Source organism: Lathyrus oleraceus, chromosome 2 (genome assembly GCF_024323335.1).
Source record: "Lathyrus oleraceus cultivar Zhongwan6 chromosome 2, CAAS_Psat_ZW6_1.0, whole genome shotgun sequence".
NCBI lineage: Eukaryota > Viridiplantae > Streptophyta > Magnoliopsida > Fabales > Fabaceae > Lathyrus > Lathyrus oleraceus.
Genome location: NC_066580.1, coordinates 110192485 through 110216558, shown reverse-complemented (window position 1 = coordinate 110216558; position 24074 = coordinate 110192485). Strand labels below are relative to the sequence as shown.

At 33.7% G+C, this 24074-nt stretch overlaps 1 protein-coding gene across 1 annotated transcript; it reads right to left on the bottom strand.

Moving 5' to 3' along the window:
* Positions 1-9468: 9468 nt before the first annotated feature.
* Positions 9469-11509, bottom strand: LOC127118334 (protein ALTERED XYLOGLUCAN 9). Its single transcript, XM_051048508.1, has 2 exons — positions 11371-11509; positions 9469-11099 (listed from the first exon to the last, which is right to left on the bottom strand). Exon 2 carries the CDS (start codon positions 11066-11068, stop codon positions 9950-9952), a length of 1119 nt encoding a protein of 372 aa, XP_050904465.1. The 5' UTR covers positions 11069-11099; positions 11371-11509; the 3' UTR covers positions 9469-9949.
* Between the last annotated feature and the right edge of the window lie 12565 nt (positions 11510-24074).

Below are 24074 nucleotides of genomic sequence, written 5' to 3'. Positions count from 1 at the left end.
AAAAAATAACATAAAATGGTTTAGCGAAGATAAGTTCTTAAACCTTTCCCACCTCAAAGACTTATTATACATGTCTGCAATTTCAATTTCAGTGCTGTAGTAAATCATTTCAATTCAAGCTTCCCTTTTGCCACTTGATCTCTTAAGAAATCTGTGTTTGCTTTTGTCATATGACACTATTTTTAGCCAAGTTAATTGCAGATGTATTGTCAATTTTCATCTCCTTTGGACTCTTGCATTTAAGTTTCAACACATTACATAATGAGCTCAACCAAAGTGCTTGGCATGCAAACTGTGATGCTATAACATACTCTGCATTGCATGTTGAAAGACGCATATAACCAATATATTTAGTTTTTTTGAACTCTGAGATATCGGAGCATTGAGAGCACTAAATCACGATCTAGATTGTACTCTTCCTCTCAACTTTGTCTCCACTCATATCTGAATCTGAGTATGCATCCACTTGCTACACTTCATTTTCTTTTGGGAAACATCATGACAACTTCTTGAGTACCTTTTATATAGCTGAAGATTCTTTTTGTGGAAATCATATGAGATCCCATATTCAAAAAGGAATTTGCTCACCAGATTTTAAATTGTGGTTGCGGGTGTTGCGATTGCAGTTCTTGTGATGTATATTACGGTTGTTGCCGCGTGAATTTTGATTGAGTTCGGTGGTTATAAAATTACGAGTTTTGATGAAAATACTTGAAAAACAAGGACGTAATAGTCTCATGGGATTCCTAATACGGCCGAATATATGATTTTAAAATCACAAATCACAGTATAATTGCGGTTTGATGCGGTTGTAGAGACTACGACATCAACAATATTGCGGTCGCAATTGCAGTTGCAGACCGCAATTTAAAACCGGTCGCAATTGCAGTTGCAGACCGCAATTTAAAACCTTAATTTGAACTTCATTATAAACATATCTTAAAGATCCCGCAAACTATTTAAAGAAAGTAGCACAAACATATTTTTCTTCTTTCACCATTTGCCAACATCAGGTTTTCTTCTACACTTGCTAATGCAGGATTGCAATTGTCCATGTGAAATCTCTTAATTACTTCATCAATGTATTTCCTTTGATGCAGTACTATACCCTCCTCTTTATACATTAACTCAATCTTCCAAGGTTTGTCTTAAATCAACTTTCTTTTAAACTCGTCAATCTCTTGTTAATTACTTCCTGATACCATAAGACCGCCCACATACAAGCAAATGAGAATGATCTTAGTAGTCTTTTCCATATTATACACACACACACCATATTCAACCACACACATAACCCTTGTGGAAAAAGAAAAAAAAAGTCAATCCTCTTGTTTCAATTAGTACATTTTATCTTCTTCACCTTTTACTTTCAAATCCCCATGGATGTAGCGCATACATCTCTTCGTCTAATAGATCGTTCAATAAAGTTGATTTAACATCTAATTGCATGGTGAACATTTTCAAAAAATTACAAATCAACATACTATTTTCAAATGTCTTTGAAACAAATCCCATATATGCCAAATTCATGAAAGATATATAATCAAGAAATATATATATATATATATATATATATATATATATATATATATATATATATATATATATATATTGATAAGGAGGTTATTAAGTATTGGTCAATTGCATCGCCATTATTCAAATGATGTTACCACAAAAAATAAATGATCCAGGTCGAGTCATTTTGTCAATCATCATAGAAAGATTAAACATTAAAAAAGCGTTGAGCGAGCCATTATTCGCAGCAAATGAAATCGTAATGAAAATCTATAAATACAATTTTGGGTTGTTAAAATGAAGATACTTTTGAGTTTTAGTTATAGTTTTATAAATAGAAAGCCGATTTGAGTGGTTTACACGCTAAGTGTTGGTCAAAGTGCATTTCAGCATAGGATTGAGAGATTGATTGATGTCGTTCAACTTCTACTCCTTCTATATTACTATTGTCACCGTGAATAGTTAAGTTTTCTTTTGTTGGGGTTGAATTTGTATTATATTATGAGATACATGTATTACTCTTGATCATGACGTTATGTCCATTTTAGTTATTCAATCATATTGATATTTATTCTCATGTTTAATATTTGTTATATCTTGATAATGCTCGTGAACCTAATATATTATTGAGAAGTACTTTTAGGTTTAGACCAAGGATATGTCAAGAAACTTGACATATTATCTTTCTTTTTTCCTTTTTTTGTTGGAGCATGTGGGTATAAAGATGACAAACATTTATGCACGTCCCGCAAAATCTCACAAAAAATAAGACGGAGTAGGGCAAACATAATTAAGGGTATGAGCCTAAAATCTTGTTAAGTCTCACAAACAAATGAGGTCGGGGCAGGGCGGTCCACATACACTACACTTTTTAAGTATAAAAATGAAAAAATTATGTTAATGTCCGCGTCCGCAATAACCTAAAAAAAATGAGGCGAAGCGGGCCTGACACATTAGAGGGTGCATATTTAAAACCTTGATCCTCCCCGTAAAAAATACGGGGAAAACTGACATGTCCGACGGATCGCGGACCCGTTTTTCCACCCCTATGTGAATATGACAGATTTTGAAAGTGACTCGTTGTTAGCACGGTAGTTGTCTTGCGATATGTCCCACACACAAAATACTTTATTGAGGCATTAGTTTGATTTTTATTGGCCATAAATATTTTTATAAATTAATTAAGAGTGACATTCAGTTTTGGTGTTTTAAGGATGACTCTGATTATAATTGTTGAGAAATAAATGTGAGTTGTATTTCTAAACAAGTGTGAGTTCTAAGTCCAACATTGCTTAGAAAAGTGGAGTTTGAGCACTTTATAAGTAAGAGAACTCATACACCTATCACATTAAGATTTTGAAAATATGTGGTGTCTCTCTCATTTGTTTGGGTGAGACTTTGACATTTAAGTGAGTGTTTTCCAAATGTGTATGTTTCCCTCTCATAAGGATCCATCAGTGGTATCAGAGCCTAGTTCGAGTAAGAGATCAGTTTCTTGTGTCAAAAGTCTTCCTGACATGGTGGTCAGACGGCGTGTTCCGTTGAAGTGTCCATGACGAGATAAGGGTGTCTCTCAACGGCGGTACACGTATGTGGATGAAAAAACTTTCGCTGAGGGGAAGAATAATGGATGGACACACTTGAGGGGGAGATTGTTGAGAAATAAATGTGAGTTGTGTTCGCAAACAAGTGTGAGTTCTGAGTCTCACATTGCTTAGAAAAGTGGGGGTTGAGCATTTTATATGTAAGATGACCCATATACCTATCACCTTAAGATTTTGGATAAATATATGGTGTCTCTCTCAATTGTTTGAGTGAGTCTTTAATCTTTAGGTGAGTGCTTTTCTAATATGTATGTTTCCCTCTCATGAGTATCCATCAATAATTTGGATATGTTTGATGTTTGTTTGATGAATGTGCATTTCTGTCTTACTCTTGTTTTTACGAGGAGTCATTTCAATCTAAGAATCAAACAATAGTTCATCCTCTTTGAGTTTTTCCCTGCATAATTTTTTTTAGCAATATAACTAAATGTATTACAAACATGATGGATAATAGATAAAATCGTATAAATATATAAATAAATATGAAATTTTATCTTAAAATAATAAAGATTATGTCTATGATTGTAAATATCTAAATGTCAATCCCTAGCAACCACATGATTTTGATAAAGTATTAAAAGTAATATTTTTATATTGTATCATGGGACCTGTGTGATCAATTTTCTTTAATTGATACATATAATTTTAAGTGAAAATGGTTTTACAAATTGATTTTGAGATAACTACACAACTATCGAAAGAGGTTGGAATTAAATTGCATTAACTTTCTTTTAATGTATTACAATAATGATAGTTTATACTAGGGATGGCAAAATGGATGGATTTGATCGTTAATGGATGGATCAAAACAATCCATTAGTCCATTAACAATCCACTAAAAGTTTTTTAAAAATATCCAATCCAATCCATCCATTAAGAATAAAATCTATCCAATTCATCCATTATCATATTTTTAGTGGATGAATGTCCATCCATCAATTTTTTTTTGAAAAAAATCACTTATTTTCTTGAAAAATTTATTTTTGAATAAAACAATATCTGTTTTTTTCGAGAAAAATCATTTTTTTCAAAAAAAAATAATATATTTTTGTATTTTCGAAAAAAATAATTTAAAAATCGTTTTTTTTTATTTTCGAAAAAATAATTTTTTTATATTCGTAAAAAAATAATTTTTTCAAAAATAAAATCAAAATTTGGTATTTTTCAAAAAAAAATATTTTAAAATTTTTGGAAAAAATCAATTTTTTTATCTTCAAAAAAAATAATATTTTTTTTCGAAAAAAATATATTTATTTTTATTTTTCAAAAAAAATTGATTTTTTTTCGAAAAAAATAATTTATTTTTTATTTTTCAAAAAAACAAATTTAATATTTGAAAAAAAATTATTTTTTTAAAAATAGATTAAAAAATCTATTGGATCATTAAAATGTGTTGGATGAATTGGATCAATCCATGCTTATAAATGGATGGATTGGATCAATCCATTAACTTAATTTTTATGTAGTGGATGTATTGAATGGATTTTTTGATGGATGGATTGGATGAATTTTCTCTTAATGGATCTAATTGTCACCCCTAGTTTATACATAGCTTATCTATCATTCAATATTATCACCTGCCGCTCTTTGAATATTATTCATCTGTGAATAATATCACAAGATCGATCATATTGCTTAATCAATAATCTCCTAACCAATTAACCAATATGATCGCATTACATATTGATAATACTTGTGAATGTTAAATCTAAATATATATCTAGATTTTAGTATTTAATAAATGAATATCTTAGATATAGATTAGATCTAAATATCGAGTTATTTATGATTAAACTATAATAAACAGTAAACACGTGAATAAACACCAATACAAATGAATAAACAAAACATATATAATGCCATGATCAAAAGAAATACATTAAAATATGATTAAATACATATTTAATCTTAAAATAAGAGAGTTTAGCTACATGTTACCATGATAACAATACAAAAAATTGGAATAGCATCGACGATATTTTGAGCTTCTATCAATATCCACCTCATATTGATTCACTACTCTATACATATGAAAACCATACATAATATGTCTCTATATGCTAAGATTGATATACTAGTGTGGAAAAATGTAAGATTCTCTCAAATGATGCACCAATGATCTATTTATAGAATAGAATTCACTTTTGGTCTCAATCGAATAACCGAAGGATTGATCAATTGATGGATTGGTTGCCTTTGATGCTAACAAACTTGTTTGGTCACCTTACATATGATAATTGAAGCATCATTCGATTAACAAAATTGTATTGTTTTCATGGTTTTGCCACTGCCTCGAATCAGCTAATAGAGGAAAATCAACCTAGCGGGTTGGTCATGATCCTATGTTTTTTCACTTCAAATGTATTTCTCCTTAACCCTTTTAAAACGATGATAAATTAACGATCTAATAAGTCTAAATATGAGGAAAAAAAATAGGAGTTTTCGTAATTACTTCTTGGTTAAGTGAAGGAGTGATTTGAATTGAATATGATTTTTCAGTAGTTTATGTACTTATCACAAATCACAATTGACTTTTTCAAGAAACTTTTTAAAGATGTGCAACAAGCATAATCGGTGACGGGTATTTGGAAATACCTTGGCTATTGTGGTTTTCATTTCTAAATAATATGATATTATTGACACGATATTTTTTTCACTTACAGCCTCTAGTCAAATTTGAAATAGTCATTCAAAAGATTTCACTATCTCTTCTTAAAATAAAGCACACTTTAATAACAGTGATTGAAAATGCTAATTCAACCCAATAAAAGGAACAAATGGTTTATTGAAAATGGTTTATATGTTATGTCAAACTAGTAAAAGATTTATTCGTTTGCACGAGAGAGTTCATTTATATCTTAAATCATTCGTTAAAATGTCATTAGAAATAATGATAAGTTTGGATTATTAAGGATTTTAAAAAAAAGATATTACATTAAAATAAGAAAATGTTGAATGAAGTCATTGCTCACTTTTCACTTATGAAGATAAAGAAGACATGAAGAAAAAAAATATTTGATAAAATGTAATGGAAAACACTATAATTAAAAATGTTAAATTTAGTATTATTTTATGATATGATGTTTTCTGATCATAAGCTATATCAATCTAACATTATAGCATTGGCCAAAGAATAGTCCCTAGTATAACAGCAAATAAAAATCTAAGAAAAATGAATCAATAATATAATAAGCTAGCAACTAACAAGCATGTGTGATGACCATTCATATGCTTTTGTATGCTCAAATCTCTCTGATGCATTTACCTTAACATGATTCATTTCATTCTTTTGTCTGGATCCTCCCTACATTACATTCAAATAATACTCTCAGCACACCAATTTCATCACCAAGCATTTGATACATATTGTTAGGCTGTCATGCAATCTTTGTGAAATCCCTACTGGAAAAACATTCTAAACTGCAATTTTCAAAAGTCTGCATTTTTGTTTCATGGTCTTAATCTTATATAGTTTTGTAACCTTCATAGATCTAAAGTGGGAAAAGGAAAAAAATATCAGCAACCACTTTGGAAAGATATGGTTTCAACGGTGTAATTTCAAATATGGGAAAAACTATTTAGGAGACACTATTGTTGCATTATTATCTACATATGTCTAAGCGTTGCTATGTAATCCTGTCATCATTGCAGTTGACATACCATAAGGGAAATCTTTCGACACCAGTGACATTGTGAATCTTGGCATATAAAAAGGTTTAGGATTTATGAAAGGAGCGTGTGTAGGCGTAGGCCTGGGAGTCGTTGAAATACTTGTTGCGACGGACAAATAAATCATTATTCCTGACATCGACGTTGCACTCACTACTGGTTGAGAATATGTTCACTAGTTCCTATGGGATTTGTATTCTCTGTGACATCGACGTTGCACTCACTACTGGGTTGAGAATATGTTCACTAGTTCCTATGAGATTTGTATTCTTTGTCATTTCAACTGTCGATGAGATAGGTTATTCAATATCTGGAACATTGTTTTGGAGAAGTAACGTATTCTTAGGACGAATCATTTCGACTAAAGTTTTACCACTCCTCAAGTGCATATAAATTCAGATGTAGACAACATTATTAAATGCAAGAAAAAATCACACCAAAACAAACAAAAATGCAAACATTTTTTAAAGAAATAACTCCAAAAATTACACAAACAGATCCCATTGAACGTGCCAATTTGTTCACCGGTGTTTTTGATAAGCAATCACTTAGTTTTAAGTTTATTACTCAAATGACCAAACTAGTAAATCTTGTGGCAAGTTAGTGCTAAGTTTCTGGGAAAAGAAAGTGTATATTTAATGTTGTTGGGTTATTTGCATATGGCTTAGAAAAATAATTAAGTTTTGAAAGTGAGTGCACAACTGATTTCGACCGGATAAAAATTAGTTATTTGAATAAATAAGACAAGTAAAGGTAAAGTAAATTAAATGAAACACAACTTTATTTGCATAAATGAAAAGTGATAGGCAAGTAGGGGTGTTCGCGGTGCGGTTTGGGCGGTTTTTGCGATAAAAATCACCCGAACCGCAAGAGAAAAAAGCATGCGGTTTGGTTTGGTTCGGTTGACTTTTAGAAATAAAACCAAACCAAACCAAACCAAATCAATGCGGTTTGGGTTGGTTCGGTTTTTTATAATATTTTTATTGAGCCATATATACTCCTATAAATAACGATATAACTTTGTGTTTAGTCATTCATACATTACTAAATAACATCAAAATTCATCATATTTAGACAAAAACGTTTCATTCAATATACAAAAAATCAGATTAGACAAAAGTGGAATAAAAGACAAATATAAATAGTAGCATAAAATAATATCAAAGACATTATAATAAAACATAAAAAAAAACATATGAGATGAGAGATTAGAGAAGATGAAAAAAAGAACATAAATGATGCGAGATTGAGAAGAAAAGTGCAATAAAAACGTAATTGGAAGAGAAAATAGTAACATAAAAGATAAAAAAGAGAGAACATAATAGAGGACTTATTAGAGTAGAATAGGCGAGACCTACATGGAAAAGAAGATGAGAAGAATGCGTGATACTACTATGAGAGATTTAATAAGGTTGAAATTGAAACCTTAAGTGTGATTAAGAGAAAATTGTTTGTAATTGTAAGGTTAAGGCATAATAGGTTTGAGGTTTGGGTTGGATGTGGGATAAGTGAACTTTGGGTTGTAACATAATGCGGTTTGGTTTGGTTTAGTTCGGTTTGCAAAATACAAACCGCAAACCAAACCAAACCATGCGGTTTTATTAAAAAATGACCCAAACGAATCCGAACCAAATGCGGTTTTTTGCGGTTTCGGTTTGGTTTGGTTTGGTTTGCGGTTTTCTATTGGGTTGGTTTGGTTTTGAACACCCCTATAGGCAAGTATATTTCTTCAGAAAAATTCGTTTCTCACTTGCATATAGATACTTTTAGTGTATATTGAAATTTACAATAATTTTTTATAATGCTACATAACTAACGCTCTTCCAACGTTCAAATATCCCGACACATCATCTTTGCATGCTTAACTAACTTTCGATTGATATCCACGTGTCCTTGGCGTTTTTAGATAAGACCAACAGTTATTTTAGTTTGCAATTTGAATCTGCCTCTGGTCTAACTCCTTCAACTTGTCAAATTTTATTAGTCCAGTTGTTTCTTCTTCCAAAATCTTTGAACAAAATGCATTTTTACCTTGCCTTGTGTTTGCAAAAATTTCATCTAACTCCTTTGTCGAATTTCTTGGTGCTAATGAAATTCAAGTAGCAAAGGGATGACAGGGTCTTAACTCTTAATTGCCCATCCAAAAGAGAAATATAATAACAGTAAGTGTATTTATCTCAGAACACCTTAACAAGCTAAATACTTTTTCTCCATTATGAATATCACAAGCTGGTAGCTGCTACTCTCCAATATTCTTCTTGAGCACATAGGGTACAATTAGTATTGCCATCTCTAGTACAATGTTATGGCTGAAACATCCCTACTAATAAGGGAGCAATTAATAGTTTTGCTAGAAAGTACTACATTAGAGCCGGGTATATGTGCACCTCGACCGTTTAGGCACGCGGACTAAACGGACAAGGCCGGAAAGTATGCCCTCGCCTGCAACATTTTAAGTTTTAACTGCAGGTCGAGAATGGATCTGTTAGGCCCTGAGGTTATTTTTACTCATGACAGAAAAACTTCATAAGCCTTTTATTGATCTCAGCAGTTAACTAGTCTGTTCCACCATAACACAAACATGAAGATACCCAAAAAAGAAACTATAATAAACAGAAATCGTTATACATCAATATGCAACTACATTCAAGTTAGCCTAAAGGATAATCACTTAAAGAAATTAGAAATGAATCCCAATTAAATTGTGTGGTTAAACGCATGTATTCAATGTTTGTACAGAATTTCGAGTTTCCAACTTTTGAGACTAAAATAATACATGAACTGTTAGCTTACATAGGAACAATACAAAAAAGAGGGGAAAACAAAAGAATTTCAAATGTGATTTGCTATAAAAAAATACTCTAAAACTAATTGAATGTAAGGCCATAGCCTACCTGGCGAAAATTTTCAAGCTATGATCAAAGAAAAACTCAACTTCTAATAATCAAAATCGTTATGCATATCCTACCGTGTATATCTCCCTTACCAGAGGGAGCCAAGCACATTATCAAAGAAAGAACCAATGCCATATAGCAAATGCTTGCTTCGATGTTTGTCGACATCTCACCACACAACCAGCTAACTCTCTAAGGCGCAGCTTCGTGTTTAACGCACGGTGTAACTATAGAAATTTTTGTTTTGAAACACAAGCACAGTAAGCTTTAGAGCTTCTGATGAGATTCTATAAGTAATGCATTGAACATAACATGAAGTTCAGCTTCATAAACAGCTTCATCATAATGCATTCCATCATCTGTACATTTGATTCCACAATTCAAACTCAATGACCCTATATCAAGTAGTTGAAATGGACCACCGAACTCCCTCAATATACTACTTTTATGCACCTCCCTCGCATACTCACCTTGCATTGCATCACTCATCCTCTCCCTCTTCTTTTGTGTATTCAACATAGAGTTTATCAAAGTCGGCATGCCTAACCAAAACAAATGCGGAGATCTAACTGACGGAACAGAACCAATCGCAGGTTCGTTGTTGCCGGATTTCGGCGAAACAGGCAACATTGATGTCACAGAATTCCTTAACAACCTTAACAAGACACCGTAATCAGACGCATTTATAACGTGTAGCATGTGCCATAAACCAGAACCCATGACCAAAACATCAGGATACAAATGTTTCTGCTTAAACTCCATAACCACATTAGTCAAATTATTAGGATAAGGTGCCCAAATAAAATCCAATTTCAAACCCATCTCATCAACAACAATGTGATAATCACTATGCCTCTGAAACAAAAAACTCCTAGCCGATTCGACCCTCTCCGAATCCAAAACCAAACTCAACAAAGAAAGTGTAAAGATTCTAGCTTGTGAATCCCCTGCAACCATAACCCAAGACCCATAAAGCAAATCCAAAACATCATTTCTCTTAAGCCTCTGAAACTCACATGATTCAACAGAATTCATTCTACTCCAAGACCACAACTTGTCATAGTTCAAAGAATTGTTATTCAAAAAAGGGTCAAAAACCTTACTTGGCCTAACCTCCCAGGCAATCTCATGAAGCAAAGAAACACACGAATCACGATCTTCAACAACAACAACATCATCAACAACAGAAGATGATTTAACCGATGTAATGAAATCAGAAACAGAAGGGAAATAAGGAGTTAGATGAACACCAACAGCAAGAGTAATAAAAAGTGCACCACTAAAAAAGAGAACTTTGTTACGACTCAAGTGCCAACCAGCCATACCCATTGGAACAAACAACACAACACATGCTGCAAATAACCCCAACTGAACAGCACCAAACATTGTTCGAATTTTCCCTTCTCAAAATTCACATCTACACAAATTAAAAACGGGTTTTTTAGGGTGTTGATTTTTTAGCCTGAGATCTGAAGAAAAATTGAAACTTTTCTTGACCCAGGAAAAAAGGGTGACAGTGAAAGTTGGTGGGGCGATTTATTTCAATGGATTGTGAATGAAGGTAAAAAAAATCGTTTTTTGGGGGAAAACTAGGTGATTGTTGTGGTGGTGATGGGAACGTGATAACAAGAGAAGAAAGATTGAATTGGAAAAGAAAAATGCGAAAAAATGAAGAATTGTTTACTTACAAGTTACAATGGAATATACAACACAACGCCAATTCGAATCAAAATCGGTGGCCAATGATTATCAATGTTGTGTGTCATGTTGCATCTCGCTTATTTTGTCTCACTTCAATATAAGTATTAATTTATCTCTTATTTTTCCAACTTTAAATTTAGATTTTTTTTCTTTTATAATTCTAATTTTTTACTAAAATTCCATTGTTTGAATAAAAGAATACTTAAATATATAATATAATATTTTTAAAAAATTGTATTTAGTAAATTATAAATACTATTTTGAATACAATTTATTTTATTAATTGAATATGAAATTTTTATTTTTTAAATTCTTAACATATAGTATTAGTATAAATGTAATTTTGTTCTCTTTGTATCTATTTTAATAATTTTTTAATCTTTATTTTAAAGAAATCATTTTTAGGGTCCTTCATTATCAGAGTTCGTGATTTTTTAGTGGTCCCTTTGACAAATCACTATCTTTTGATCGGTTGACATATGAATCTATGATGTCATATTTTTTTATTTCTACCACGTCATTAAAATCATGGACATTATTTGAATTATTGTTTAAATCATTTTAATTATTTATATTAGTCATTAAAATGAATAAAATGTTCTATTTAAAAGCATATACATAGAATAGGGAAATCATTGTCTTCTTCGTTGAGCTTCTCCCCTTTCTAAAACCCTAAAATAATTTGCCTTATTTCCTTTTAAATTGTTTGCAATTTGAGTCTATTTGAGCTAATCGATTTCTATTCATAATGTCTTAATGCTCCAAATCGAGCTATCGAAAGCCTCCGTGTTTGTAAGACCCCAATTTTAACCCTAAGATCCCTCATGCAATTTCATCATATGCATTAGCATTGGGATCATACATTGGCATCCTCCTTACCTCCTTTCATTGGGTTTGTTTTGGGAGAGATCACCAAGCACCATGTGATTGTATCATACTTGTATATTATCATTTTACTAACCAAAATACCAAAAATATGTCTTTGTATTTTCCTAACTCTTTTGTAGGTAGGGCATGATCCCATTGATTTGTCAAGTTCCTATCTAGGGTTTGAGACCCTCATGGCAAAGAGCACAACCATGGATTGATCCAAAAATGGTTATAAGCATCATATATGAGTCCCAATGATCCCTACATGTCATATTGATCAACTTTTCTTCAAGAGTGTGGAGGTGATTTGCCTTGGAAACCTTAGTTTGACTGGGTATCTTAAGTAACTTCTACAATAAGCTATCTCACCAATTGATCAAATTCCTTAAGGAACACTTAAAAATTCATCATGTTATGCATATATGATCTACCATGAGCCAAGAAAGTCAAGAGAATTGAAGGATAGTAAGTTGGTTGATGGTGGTTGGTCAGATGAATTTATCTGATCAAAACTGGGTCTTCTTAGACCTTATCTCCTACAATTTTCACCATATGAAAATGATTTCAAGAGTAAAGTTACTCTAAATGACATTTCAAATAACTTTCATGTTGATACCTAGAGCTAGTTTTGCTTGGAAAATCATTTTCTATGTTGAAATATTATAGGTCATTTTGTCTAAACCCTAATTTGAAAGTCAACTTCCCAAGGCCATAAATTGCTCAATTTTATGAGATGAAAGATTTCCAAGTTGAACAATCAAATTCAAGATGTCTACTTCAACTTTTATGTTTGGAGTGAGAGCTAATTCAACTTTTATGAGCATGTGATATGAGGATACATTATAGGTCATTTTTGACATATACCATTGAACAAGTGATTTTTCCAAACTTCAAAAATGTATAACTCTAAAATTCTAAATCCAAATTCCATGAAATTGGTGACTATTTTGAAGGTCTTTGAAATAGATACAACTTTGATTAATACACTTTTCTCATTTGAAGCTCACATAAAAAGTTAAGCAAGGTGGAATATTGAGATAGATGGCTTGACACTTAGAAAAAATTTCAATATGTTGAAATTTCCAAACTTACACCTCCAAATTCACCATGATCCAAGTTCCAAATGAAAAAGTGTTCAACATCAAACTTTTTCCCCTTGGTCTAAGATTTCCAAGGAACCTAAGTTCATACATTTTGGATGAAGTTTGCTAGGTTTGCGCATGGCTTAACAAAGCTGCATCATTGGAGAAAATCAAATGTCCAAAACTCCACATATCATTGCCTTGCCACTTAAGCCTCATTTGAACTTCAGAACAGTTGGATATGGATCAAAATGGATTGCTTCATGGGCTTGTACCCGCCCATGCAAGCTTATGCATAAAATGACTAAATTTAGCAATTTTTCAAGTGTGCAATTATCAATCCCAAATGCTATAAATACAAGGCCTCTGAGCTCATTTCAAAAACACCTTGTGCGCCAGCTTTGCCCCCTAATTGAAACCCTCACATTTCAAAAGAAAACCTGAGAATTTTTAACTTGAAAATTGAGTTTGAATCTCACTGTTTGGAGATTCAAGAACTCCAGGATCCAAAGCCTTGTACCATTGCTAAACATCTCCTGCAAGCTTCTCAAGTGTGATCAGATCAAGGTTGAAGCAAGCAACATTAAGTTCTGCACAGCATTGAAGGTAAATTTCAGAAAACTTCATCTCTTCGATTCACATTCAATTCTACTTAATTTTCTTGGATCTTTGTTTGTCTGAAGTCCTACCAATGTAGGCAGAAGATTGAGTTGCTTAGAGGTCAAATCGAAGCAACTCAGTTGACACACCTCAAAATTCAATTCCTCATATCTTTTTATATATTTGGAGTTAGTTGAAATTGAGGTCAGATTCGTGCTCTATGTCATTTTTTCTTTCAGATCATGTCCTCCTTTTTCATTTTCTTGATGGTGATGAGTGAACTAGTCTGGTGGACCTCGCTTGAGAAGGTGATCGGAGGTCCAGCGCCGGTGGTGTGCTGGATAGTTTCTGAGCCATTGATCTCATTTGAAATGTTTTAATCTCACGCGTTGATTTTAATTACCATCCCTGCAGCGCATTGACTTAGGTCTACTGTGGAATGTGCGCGCTGATCCACTTGATTTACCACCTCAATTAATGAGGGGAGATCAAGTGGTCCATGTTTTTTCTGATTATTTGAATTTCATTTAATTTAATTTATTTTCATTAATTCATATTAATTTTAATGTGGATCTAAAAAATATGAGAGTTTCACCAAGAAAATTTAAATAAATTCCTCTTTCATATTTTGAATTAAAATTATTTTTTGGATCATTTTTAATATTTTTCATGATTTAATTGATTTTATGATTATTTTTAATTGTTTAAAAATACTTTTAAGTCTTTAAAAATTCTGAAATTTTTTCTCCAAGGTCCTTTGACCTTGTTTGACCTATGATAAATCGCATGGCCATTTCTTTGGTGTTTTGATGAGGTTTTAGGAATTTGACAAACCATATTTAATTTAAATGCCTTATTTTAGTATTTTTAATTTGAATAAATGCCAAATAATTGTGTTGACCTCTTGTGATGATTTGTGTAAGTTTGACTTATGTTGTTGGGCCTTAGTCAAGGTTAATTTGACTTTGTTAAGTTAATATCATTGGATTTAGGGGATTGATGGAATGTACATTCCATCTCCCAAAATGAATGAATGATATTAATTTGGTAAAAGTTCTCCTTTGACCAATTTGAGTTTTGATTTATTCCCTTCCCTCTTCATTTATTTCCCATTCTTTACGCATTCATCTCATTTAGCCTATGATATCTCTAAGTCCTAAGGCTAGTTGATTGAAAAATCAACATAAGTATGAATGAGATTAGGCCACCTCTTTTGCATACTCTTTTTTGTGTGTGGTATGTTTCATGAGCATAGTCCATTATACTGTGTCTCTAACATGCATTAACACCAAAATTCTATTGACTTGATCTTTGACAAATTGGACTTAGAATCTAGGCAACCTCCCTATGCTAAAGGACTTGGCCAATGCCAACATTTGTGTAACCAAGTGCTTGCAATTTGAAACTTCATCTGATACATCTTTGAAGACCCCTTTGAGTTCATCTGCAACATGATCATTGTGAAGCTGTTATTTTGAACCTGTGACTTGTGGAATTCATCTGCTACATGGGCTAATTTGAAAAAAGATCATGGAGTGGCTAAGCTTGGATATGACTATCTTTATTTGATGCCTTGCTCTTCAAGATTGACATGATTGTGCATTGTGTGTTGCTTGATTTAAATGTCCAAGGGAATTTGGGGTTCTATAAGACATTCTTGTCTATTGGATTGCTACCCATTGGTCAGATCTTTTTAACTCTTAACTTTTAATTTTGTGCATAGGATTAGTCTCTTCATCTCCTCCCCGTTTCTTTAATTTCAAAATCTCTCCCTCCTTTTAAAAATCTTCTTTGTTTGAGCTAGTTTTGTTCTAAACTTTGACCACTTTTTAAACTAGAAACTTTGGCCTTATGTCATTGCATTTTCAAATTTCTTTTCTTAATCAAACTTGTAAATAGACTTGACTTAAACTTTCAAAAAAACCAAAAAAAGAACTAACTCATTCAAACCATTTTTAGGCCTTTGTGCCTTTCAAACTTAATTTTTGTTAAAAATAATGCATCCACTTTGAAATTTGTATCACGAACTACGAGGTTTTGATCCCTCATTTTTATGTTGGTACGTAGGCACAAGTTCGACGGTCTTGTCAAACCCAAAAATATAATTAATGAATTATTTTCTCATCTCCCCACTTTATTTGTTCGTAAACATCACTTTGTACAAAATACATATGCACACAGAAAAGGGCTCCCTAGGAGTACCTAGGACATTTTGGATGCTAACACCTTCCCTCTGTGTAACCAACCCCCTTACCTGTACTCTCTGACATTTTATTAGTTTTGATTTGAAAAATTCTTACTTTTGGGTTTTGTTCGTACTTTTCCCTTTTCCCTTGGAAACAATAAAAGTGCGGTGGCGACTCTGGTTTTATTGATGTCTAGCTTGTCCATAGCTTGATAATCATGAATTTACCGCTACAAAAATTAAGTGGAGACTCTGCTAGGGAGTAGTCTCCAGTGGGTTTAGCCTACTTTTTTGTGTGTATATAATTGTATATATGTGATGTATGTATATTTGTTTGTATGATATAATTTGCTTGTTGTGCTTGGTGATCTCTGAGTGGTGAGATAAGTTCTAACCCGAACTTGAGTGCAATTAAGATAGGAGGATGGTATAGTCATGTTCGACTTGTGTGGAGTAATCCTTAACAAGTTGGCTTGAGATCCATCTGCTCAGTGGAGACCCTTTTGGATTTGGAAATGTCACACAAGTATTTGTGGTTAGGCATTACTATCTCTAATTTGGGTCCGAGAAGCTAAGGACCGTAGAAGATTTACCCCCTTTTGGCCTATTTAGGACGTAGTGCGGAAACTGTTCAAGTGTAGACTTGATAACAGTTGTTACGCGATACTACACTCAAACAAGTTTCTCTTGAGAATATTATGGGTCGATGAGTCAGTCATCTTAACCTTTAATATCTGATAGATGGAATTAAGACTCTGGGAAATTTCTAGAACATGATCTACATGTTTTATCCTTAGTTCACTCCTTTGGGATGGTTCTTACCCGGACTCCATGCTCGTGACTTACCACAAACCCTTGATTCTTGGTTGATCCAGTCAAGTCTTGTCAATGTCAATGGAACTTGGGTGTTGATAAGGTGTAAACCATAATCCACCAAAATGGATGATTGATCTTGACAATGACTTGATTCATCCATTGACCCTTGTTTGTTCGCCTTGTGTGTGATTCCCTTATTTGTGATTGTTGCATTCATGCATTCATGCGCATCATAACATTCATCACACGAAAATTTCAAGGGACTGAGGTATTATTTGCAAATGTTTTCAGACATGGATTGTGGACGAAGGAACACTAAGAAGTATGGTTTCAGATGTCCCGACTTGAAAGAGTTAAGGAATCTAACATCCTTTGTATTAGATCCATTGGACTTCAAACAACATCATGGGAAGCTTTTGTCTATCTTGTCTACTGATGTGGTTGAAGGACTTTTGAGTGTGCTAGTACAGGTCTATGATCCTCTTTACCGTTGCTTCACTTTCCCAGATTATCAGCTTGTGCCTACATTGGAGGAGTATTCTCATCTCTTGGGAATACCTATTTCTAGTAGGGTGCCTTTTAGTGGATTGGAGGAGATTCCCCGATCTAATCTTGTTGCTGAAGCTCTTCACTTGAAGAAGTCTGAGATAGAGGCTCATTGGGTGAAGAAATGAGGATTGTTTGGGTTGCCATCTAATTTCCTCATCAAGGAAGCTACTACTTTTGTTCAAGCCGGTAGTGTGGACGCGTTTGAAGCTATCTTTGTGTTGCTCATCTATGGATTAGCTTTGTTCCCTAACATTGACGGTTTTATTGATGTTAACGTCATTAGACTTTTCTTGATTGGAAATCTTGTGCCTACTCTATTGGGTGATATGTACTTCTCTTTGCATCTAAGGAATTCTAAAGATGGTGGAATGATTGCCTGCTACATTCCTCTTCTGTACATGTGGTTTATTTTGCACTTGCCTCAGACACCTGCTTTTGTGGAGAACAAATAATGTCTACGATGGTCTCAGAGACTTATGTCTCTCACTAATGATGATATAGTTTGGTATGATCCTTCTTTGAGCGGTTTGATTATTATTGATAGTTGTGGTGAATTTTCTCATGTGACTCTCATTGGTATACAATGAGGAATTAACTATAACCATGCTTTGGCTCGTCATCAACTTGAGTTCCCCTTGAGAGACAAACCTAATAACACTTTGTTAGAAGGTCTTTTCTATCAAGAGGGTAAAGATCCCCAACATTTGAAGCAGAAGATTGTACATGCTTGGCATAATGTGCATAGGAAAGGAAGATCCAAGCTAAAAAGCCCACTTAAGTGTATGTGGCCCATATCTTATGCTATACCAAAATCACTTAAGCGTGTGGTACCTTACCATATTTCGTATTCTACTTAAGTGCATCGTATCTTACGATGTCCTACAATTCCCTTAAGTGCATCGTACCTTACGGTGTTTCTTATTTACTCTATCTCTCATCAATCCGTCCTTTTGTGTGTGACCCTGTAGGTTCTTGCGACATTGGTAATTATACTAAATCACGTATTTAACATAATAAACAGTGAGTGATATCTAGCAACACATCACTGCTACCTAAGACACGAAAATGTCATGTGATTTGACAAATCCTTTTATGATAATACTTATGTGTACAATTATCCTTTTGCCCTTATGTCTATATTGAACACAAGGCATAGGCCCTTATGTCTAGTTCAATATTGGACCCTTAGACATTTATCCTGTTACGTAGGATGGGAAAATTCCATCTAGGTCACTCACCTCAGCATGCTTCGTGGAGTGCCCATCAACTGTCTTTATAGTCATATAGTTACGGACAATGTTTGATCAACAATAAGGCATTCGACTATACATATAGGTTCCATAGTGGTTTCAGGTCGAAGGGTGGTATACACCACTATCACCATGAGAATAACTTATGACACCTTGCATAACATTTTATATAGTATTCTCATAGTGGGTCAATCCAGTATAAATATTACTCTTAATATTCATACCTATGTTTAAGACTTGATAACTCCTTATCCATGATCCATGAGATGTGATCATCAGTCTATATACATAATAGTCTTAATGCTTTAATGTTATCCCACTTTACAACAAAGCTCGACTACAGATACTTTAAGAATAGTGTCCTTATGTTTAATGGGATCTCATGATTTTGATACATTAAACAGACTAGCTATTCTAGGGACTTTATTAAACAAACATAATAAAGAAAAAACCTTTTATTATTAATAAATAATTCTATACAAGTACCAAAAGTATTGGCCTCTAGGGCTTACACCAACAATAAATACTATCATATTTCCACACCGGAACTTCTAATTGTTCCAATAGTACACCTAGTATTTAATGCTCAATCTTTACTTGTTGGCATACTACAAATTTGGCTAAATACACTATAATACTTATCTTCATGCCAACCACCTATAATCCTTCTTCAGGTTTTGGTACATCTTTGACGAACCTGGATGAATGGTAAACATACTTTTGTGTGCCGCTTCTAGGATCGTCCTTCTCAATTCCCCATCCTTCGGAACACATACTTTTCGATTAAACACAAGTACTTCATTCTAAGTCTGAGAAAAATCTGGTTGGTTTGTCCTTGCTTACAACTCATAATCCAATAGTTGACTTTGTCGACTCCTTTCCCTCAAACCCGAAGTAACATCCAAAATTTCCCATCATCACACCATTATGAGTCCATGGAATTGAAGATTAAGATTCCTGAATTTTTCCAATAGATCATATTCTAATACCATCAACTCAGCCTTATGTATTTCTTTCCAACTTAATGCATCTGCCACCTTATTCGCTTTACCCGGATGATACTTTAATTCAAGGTCAAAATATTTCAAGTACTCCATCCATCTTCTCTGACGCATGTTTAATTCTTTCTAGTCAAAATGGTATTCAAACTCTTGTGGTTGCTAAACATCTTGAAATGCACTCCATACAAATAATGGAACCACACCTTCAAGGTAACACGCAACAACCACTAATTAAAGGTCATGCGTCAGATAGTTCTCTTCATGTGTTTTCAAATATCGAGACGCATATGCCGTCACTTGGCTATCTTGCATCAAAACTCCACATAACCCTTTCTTTGAGGCATCATAAAACAGTTCTTTTGTAGGATCAGAATTATCAACATAGGTGCGGTAGTCAACTTTTCCTTTATTTTGGAGAAATTTTATTCACACTTTGAATCCCATCAGAAAGGAATCTCCTTCTGAGTAAGTCGTGTCATGGGTAAGGCTATATGCAAGAACACTTGGATAAACTTTCTATAATAACCCACCAATCCTAAGAAACTTCTGACTTCCAATGCATTCTTCGATCTTGCCCAATCGATAACTGCTTCAATCTTAGATTGATCTACTACAACTCCTCCCTACAATATAACATGACCAAGAAACTTCACTTTGATAATCCAAAACCCACACTTACTAAGTTTTAAAAAGAGTTACTTCTCTTGTAGCACCAATAAGACAATCCATAATTATTCCTCATGCTCCCGTTGAGTATGGGAGTATATAAGGATATCATTAATGAATATCACTACAAAAGGATCCAAGTAAGGTTGGAATATCTGATTCATATAAACGATAAAAATATCACGTTCATTTGTCACTCTGAACGTCATCACAAGGATTTCTTAATGGCCATATTGGATTCTAAATGCAGTCTTTGGGGTGTCATAACTCTTAACTCAGAGCTAATGGTAACCTGGACATAAATCAATCTTCGAGAACATACAGGCTCCTTCTAATTGATATAGAATATCATCTATCCTAGGTAAGGGATACTTAGTTTTTGACGATAACCTTATTCAACTGATGGTAATCAATGCACATATGCATTCCTCCATCTTTCTTCTTCACTGTAACATTGGGGTTCCCCATGACAAAACACTCGAACAAACAAAATTTTTATCCAATAAATATGATTCTTCATCTCTCTTAGTTTAACTAGAGACGCGTGATAAGGAGCAACAGAGATTGGGGCAGTTCGGGCACAAGATCAATAGAGAACTCCACTTCTTTCTCTAGAGGAAGAGAAATGACGTCCTTGGGAAAAACTTATGGAAATTCACAAACTATAGTAGTTGGCGCAACATTCACACCTTTTCTTGATTCCTTGGTGAGAATCAAGAGAGTAGACTTTTCACACTTGAACAAAAGATTGATCATGCTAATAAGTACCCCTTAGAAGAATGGTTATCACATCATCGAAAGTGACTCCATCAGTTGGAATGAATATTACTTTTTCCCTATAGCCAATGTACATAAAATTGGCAGATAGCCAATCCATACCCAACACTAAATCATTCTTCTTAAGCGGTAAACATATAAGATCAATTTGGAAAACTTGACCATTCACAAATAATGAACAATTTTCACACTGCGATTGTGTCTCAACACTACTATATGTAGCGGTAGAAACCATCATTGGAAGAGATAACGAAATTACTTCTAATCCAAGACGTTTCACACATAGAGTCGATATAAAAGGGTGTGATGCTCCACAATCAAACAATACAAAGCAAGGATGGTTATTCAAGTGACACGTACCCGCGATCAGATTATTATCACCCTTGGCCTTCCTAACGTCCAAGCTATAGACTTGACCGATACTCTTTACTTGCACCTTAATTCTTCTCTGAGGATAATCATGAGATACGTGACCATTTTCTTAACACTGATAAAACATAATCCCTTTGAACCCACACTTTCCAAAATGAAGCTTCCTACATAGTTGGCACTTAGGAGGTTGGACATGTCTTACATTATGTCCCTGCTTCCCCTTGAAGGATTGAGACTTAGGCTTAAACTGATAACTTAGTCTTCCTTGGTCTTTCTGACCAAACCTATACCAATTTCCTTCATCTCGAACTATTTTCAAGCCATATTCAACAACATAACATTACCTCAACAATTCATCATAAGTAGTAAACTCTTTCTGAGAGACATTGTGAGCAATCTCATCTCTTAATCCAAACATAAATTGGTTCACTTTCCATTTCTCATCTGGAGCATACACAACTTTCCTGGAGTAGACAACCATGTTCTCAAACTTCTCGGAAAAATTAGTCACTGACATACTACCTTGTTTGAGCTATTGAAACTCGAACTCCTTATGAGTTCTCAAGCTACTAAAGAAATACATATCCAAGAAGTTGGTCTTAAATTGTTCCCAATCTCTTGGAATCTCTTGGTTGGTCATGAGGGTCGAAACATTATCCCACCATCTCGATGTGGAACCTTTCATCATCTGCAAAGTGAAAACTAACTTGTTCTCTTCACTATAAAGTTCAAGACTACCTTGAAACTCAGAAGGATTCATCCGGAAGAAATCTTGGAAATTATCACCTGTAACAACTTGTGGTTGGGAACCACCATTTGTTTATTGCATCACATGCTGTATGAACTACATGAACTGAGACCACCATTGAGCCCCATTATCCTTAATTATTGGTTCCAACTCCATATTCTGATTTCTGGGCCTTCGGGGACCTCTGTGTCAGTCAGTCATGTTCCTAAGTTTCATCATATATAATTAAGTTGACCATGCTTAATACTATAATACATGACATCGAGGACAACGATGACAATTAGACATATGAGGTAAAATTTAATTCACTTGTGATGTTTCATGGATGAATTAAGAATCGATCTGCTCTGATACCAATTGTAACACCCATATATAATATACATCTAGAAAATATATTATATATAGTGTAATTGGTAATGAATACACATAAAAGCCTATCGATAATATTATATATACATGTCCAAAAGAAATAATATACATAAATGACGCATGATATACACAGGTGCCTAAATAAAACTAGGATCTATATCATAGTCCACATGATTCATTGCGGAAGACCATGATCCAAAAAGTGTGATCACTGAAACATCATCACACAAGCTTATCTTTGCCTTTCACCTACAAAGATGTACCTGAAAAACAACAACATAGTAGGATGAGATGATAATTCAGTGAGTTTCCTTATCCTATGAGATTTTACACCATGCAAATATCGGAGCCAAGTAAGATCTTTAACACTAGATGCAACTCACGAACCAAAAAAAAAATTGACGGACAATCTCATGAACTAGAGAGAGCTTTTACACCAAGTGAATCTCACAAAGAAAACAAAAATTTTCAGGACAACCTCACGAAGAAAGTGAGAGATTTTACCGACTAGGTTCACAAACCAAACAAAGATTATTTGCAAAAATAATATTACACAAGGGATAATTTCCTCTTGTAAAAATTACAATAATGCCCCCATCATCTGAACACGTAAGATATTTCTCATTAATATTTTTCACTCTTAAAACATTAAGGCAATTTTAGTGAAATGAAAAATGAGAGGGAAAAGAGTAGAGGGTGATAAAGTATGTCAAAATATGTATTTTGGCCCAACTTGAAAGTGAGGAAAGCCCTCTATTTATAGGTGAGAAATCTGACTCAAAAAGAAAAACTATCGATAAACTTTTAAAAGCTCATGGTCGGTTACACGTTAGGTCTAATTGATTATGTGCTTCATAAGAATGACAACCCTAATTTCCAAAAAAGGAAAAACCTACAACGAGTAGTGTCTTAATCGACTAAAAGTGTTCTTAATCGATTAGGAAGCTTTATGCTTTGCTCTAATCGATTGGCTAAGGGCCTTAATCGATTAGCATTGTATATAAGATTCCTAGATGTTTAAGAACACCCTTGATCAATCCCACAAGAACCTCGTTGGTTCCTCTAAGGGTTTTAAGGAGTTTTATCAAATAGAGAGGTCAAAAAAACTTTAAGGCGAGTGTGTGAATTGCATTAGTAATTTAAAAATAACTCTAGTATCTTTTACAAGATTCTGATCACTCAGAAATAGACCAGGCGAGCTTCCATAATTCCTCTCTTTCACAATAATTGAAGCTTCAAGATCCATTGCTTAATTCATCAATGATTTAACACTTCATCAGAGACTTGACTTCTTCTATCCTACGAGGCTTAATAATGCTTTTAGATAGACACCATCATCAAAGGGATTTGCTTAACGGAAGATCATCAAAGATTCCACCGAGCGTTGCTTGACATCATGTGTTTTT

What these genes read in the sequence shown, in the direction of transcription:
- LOC127118334 (XM_051048508.1), bottom strand. Translation starts at nt 11,068, where the DNA reads ATGTTTGGTGCTGTTCAGTTGGGGTTATTTGCAGCATGTGTTGTGTTG.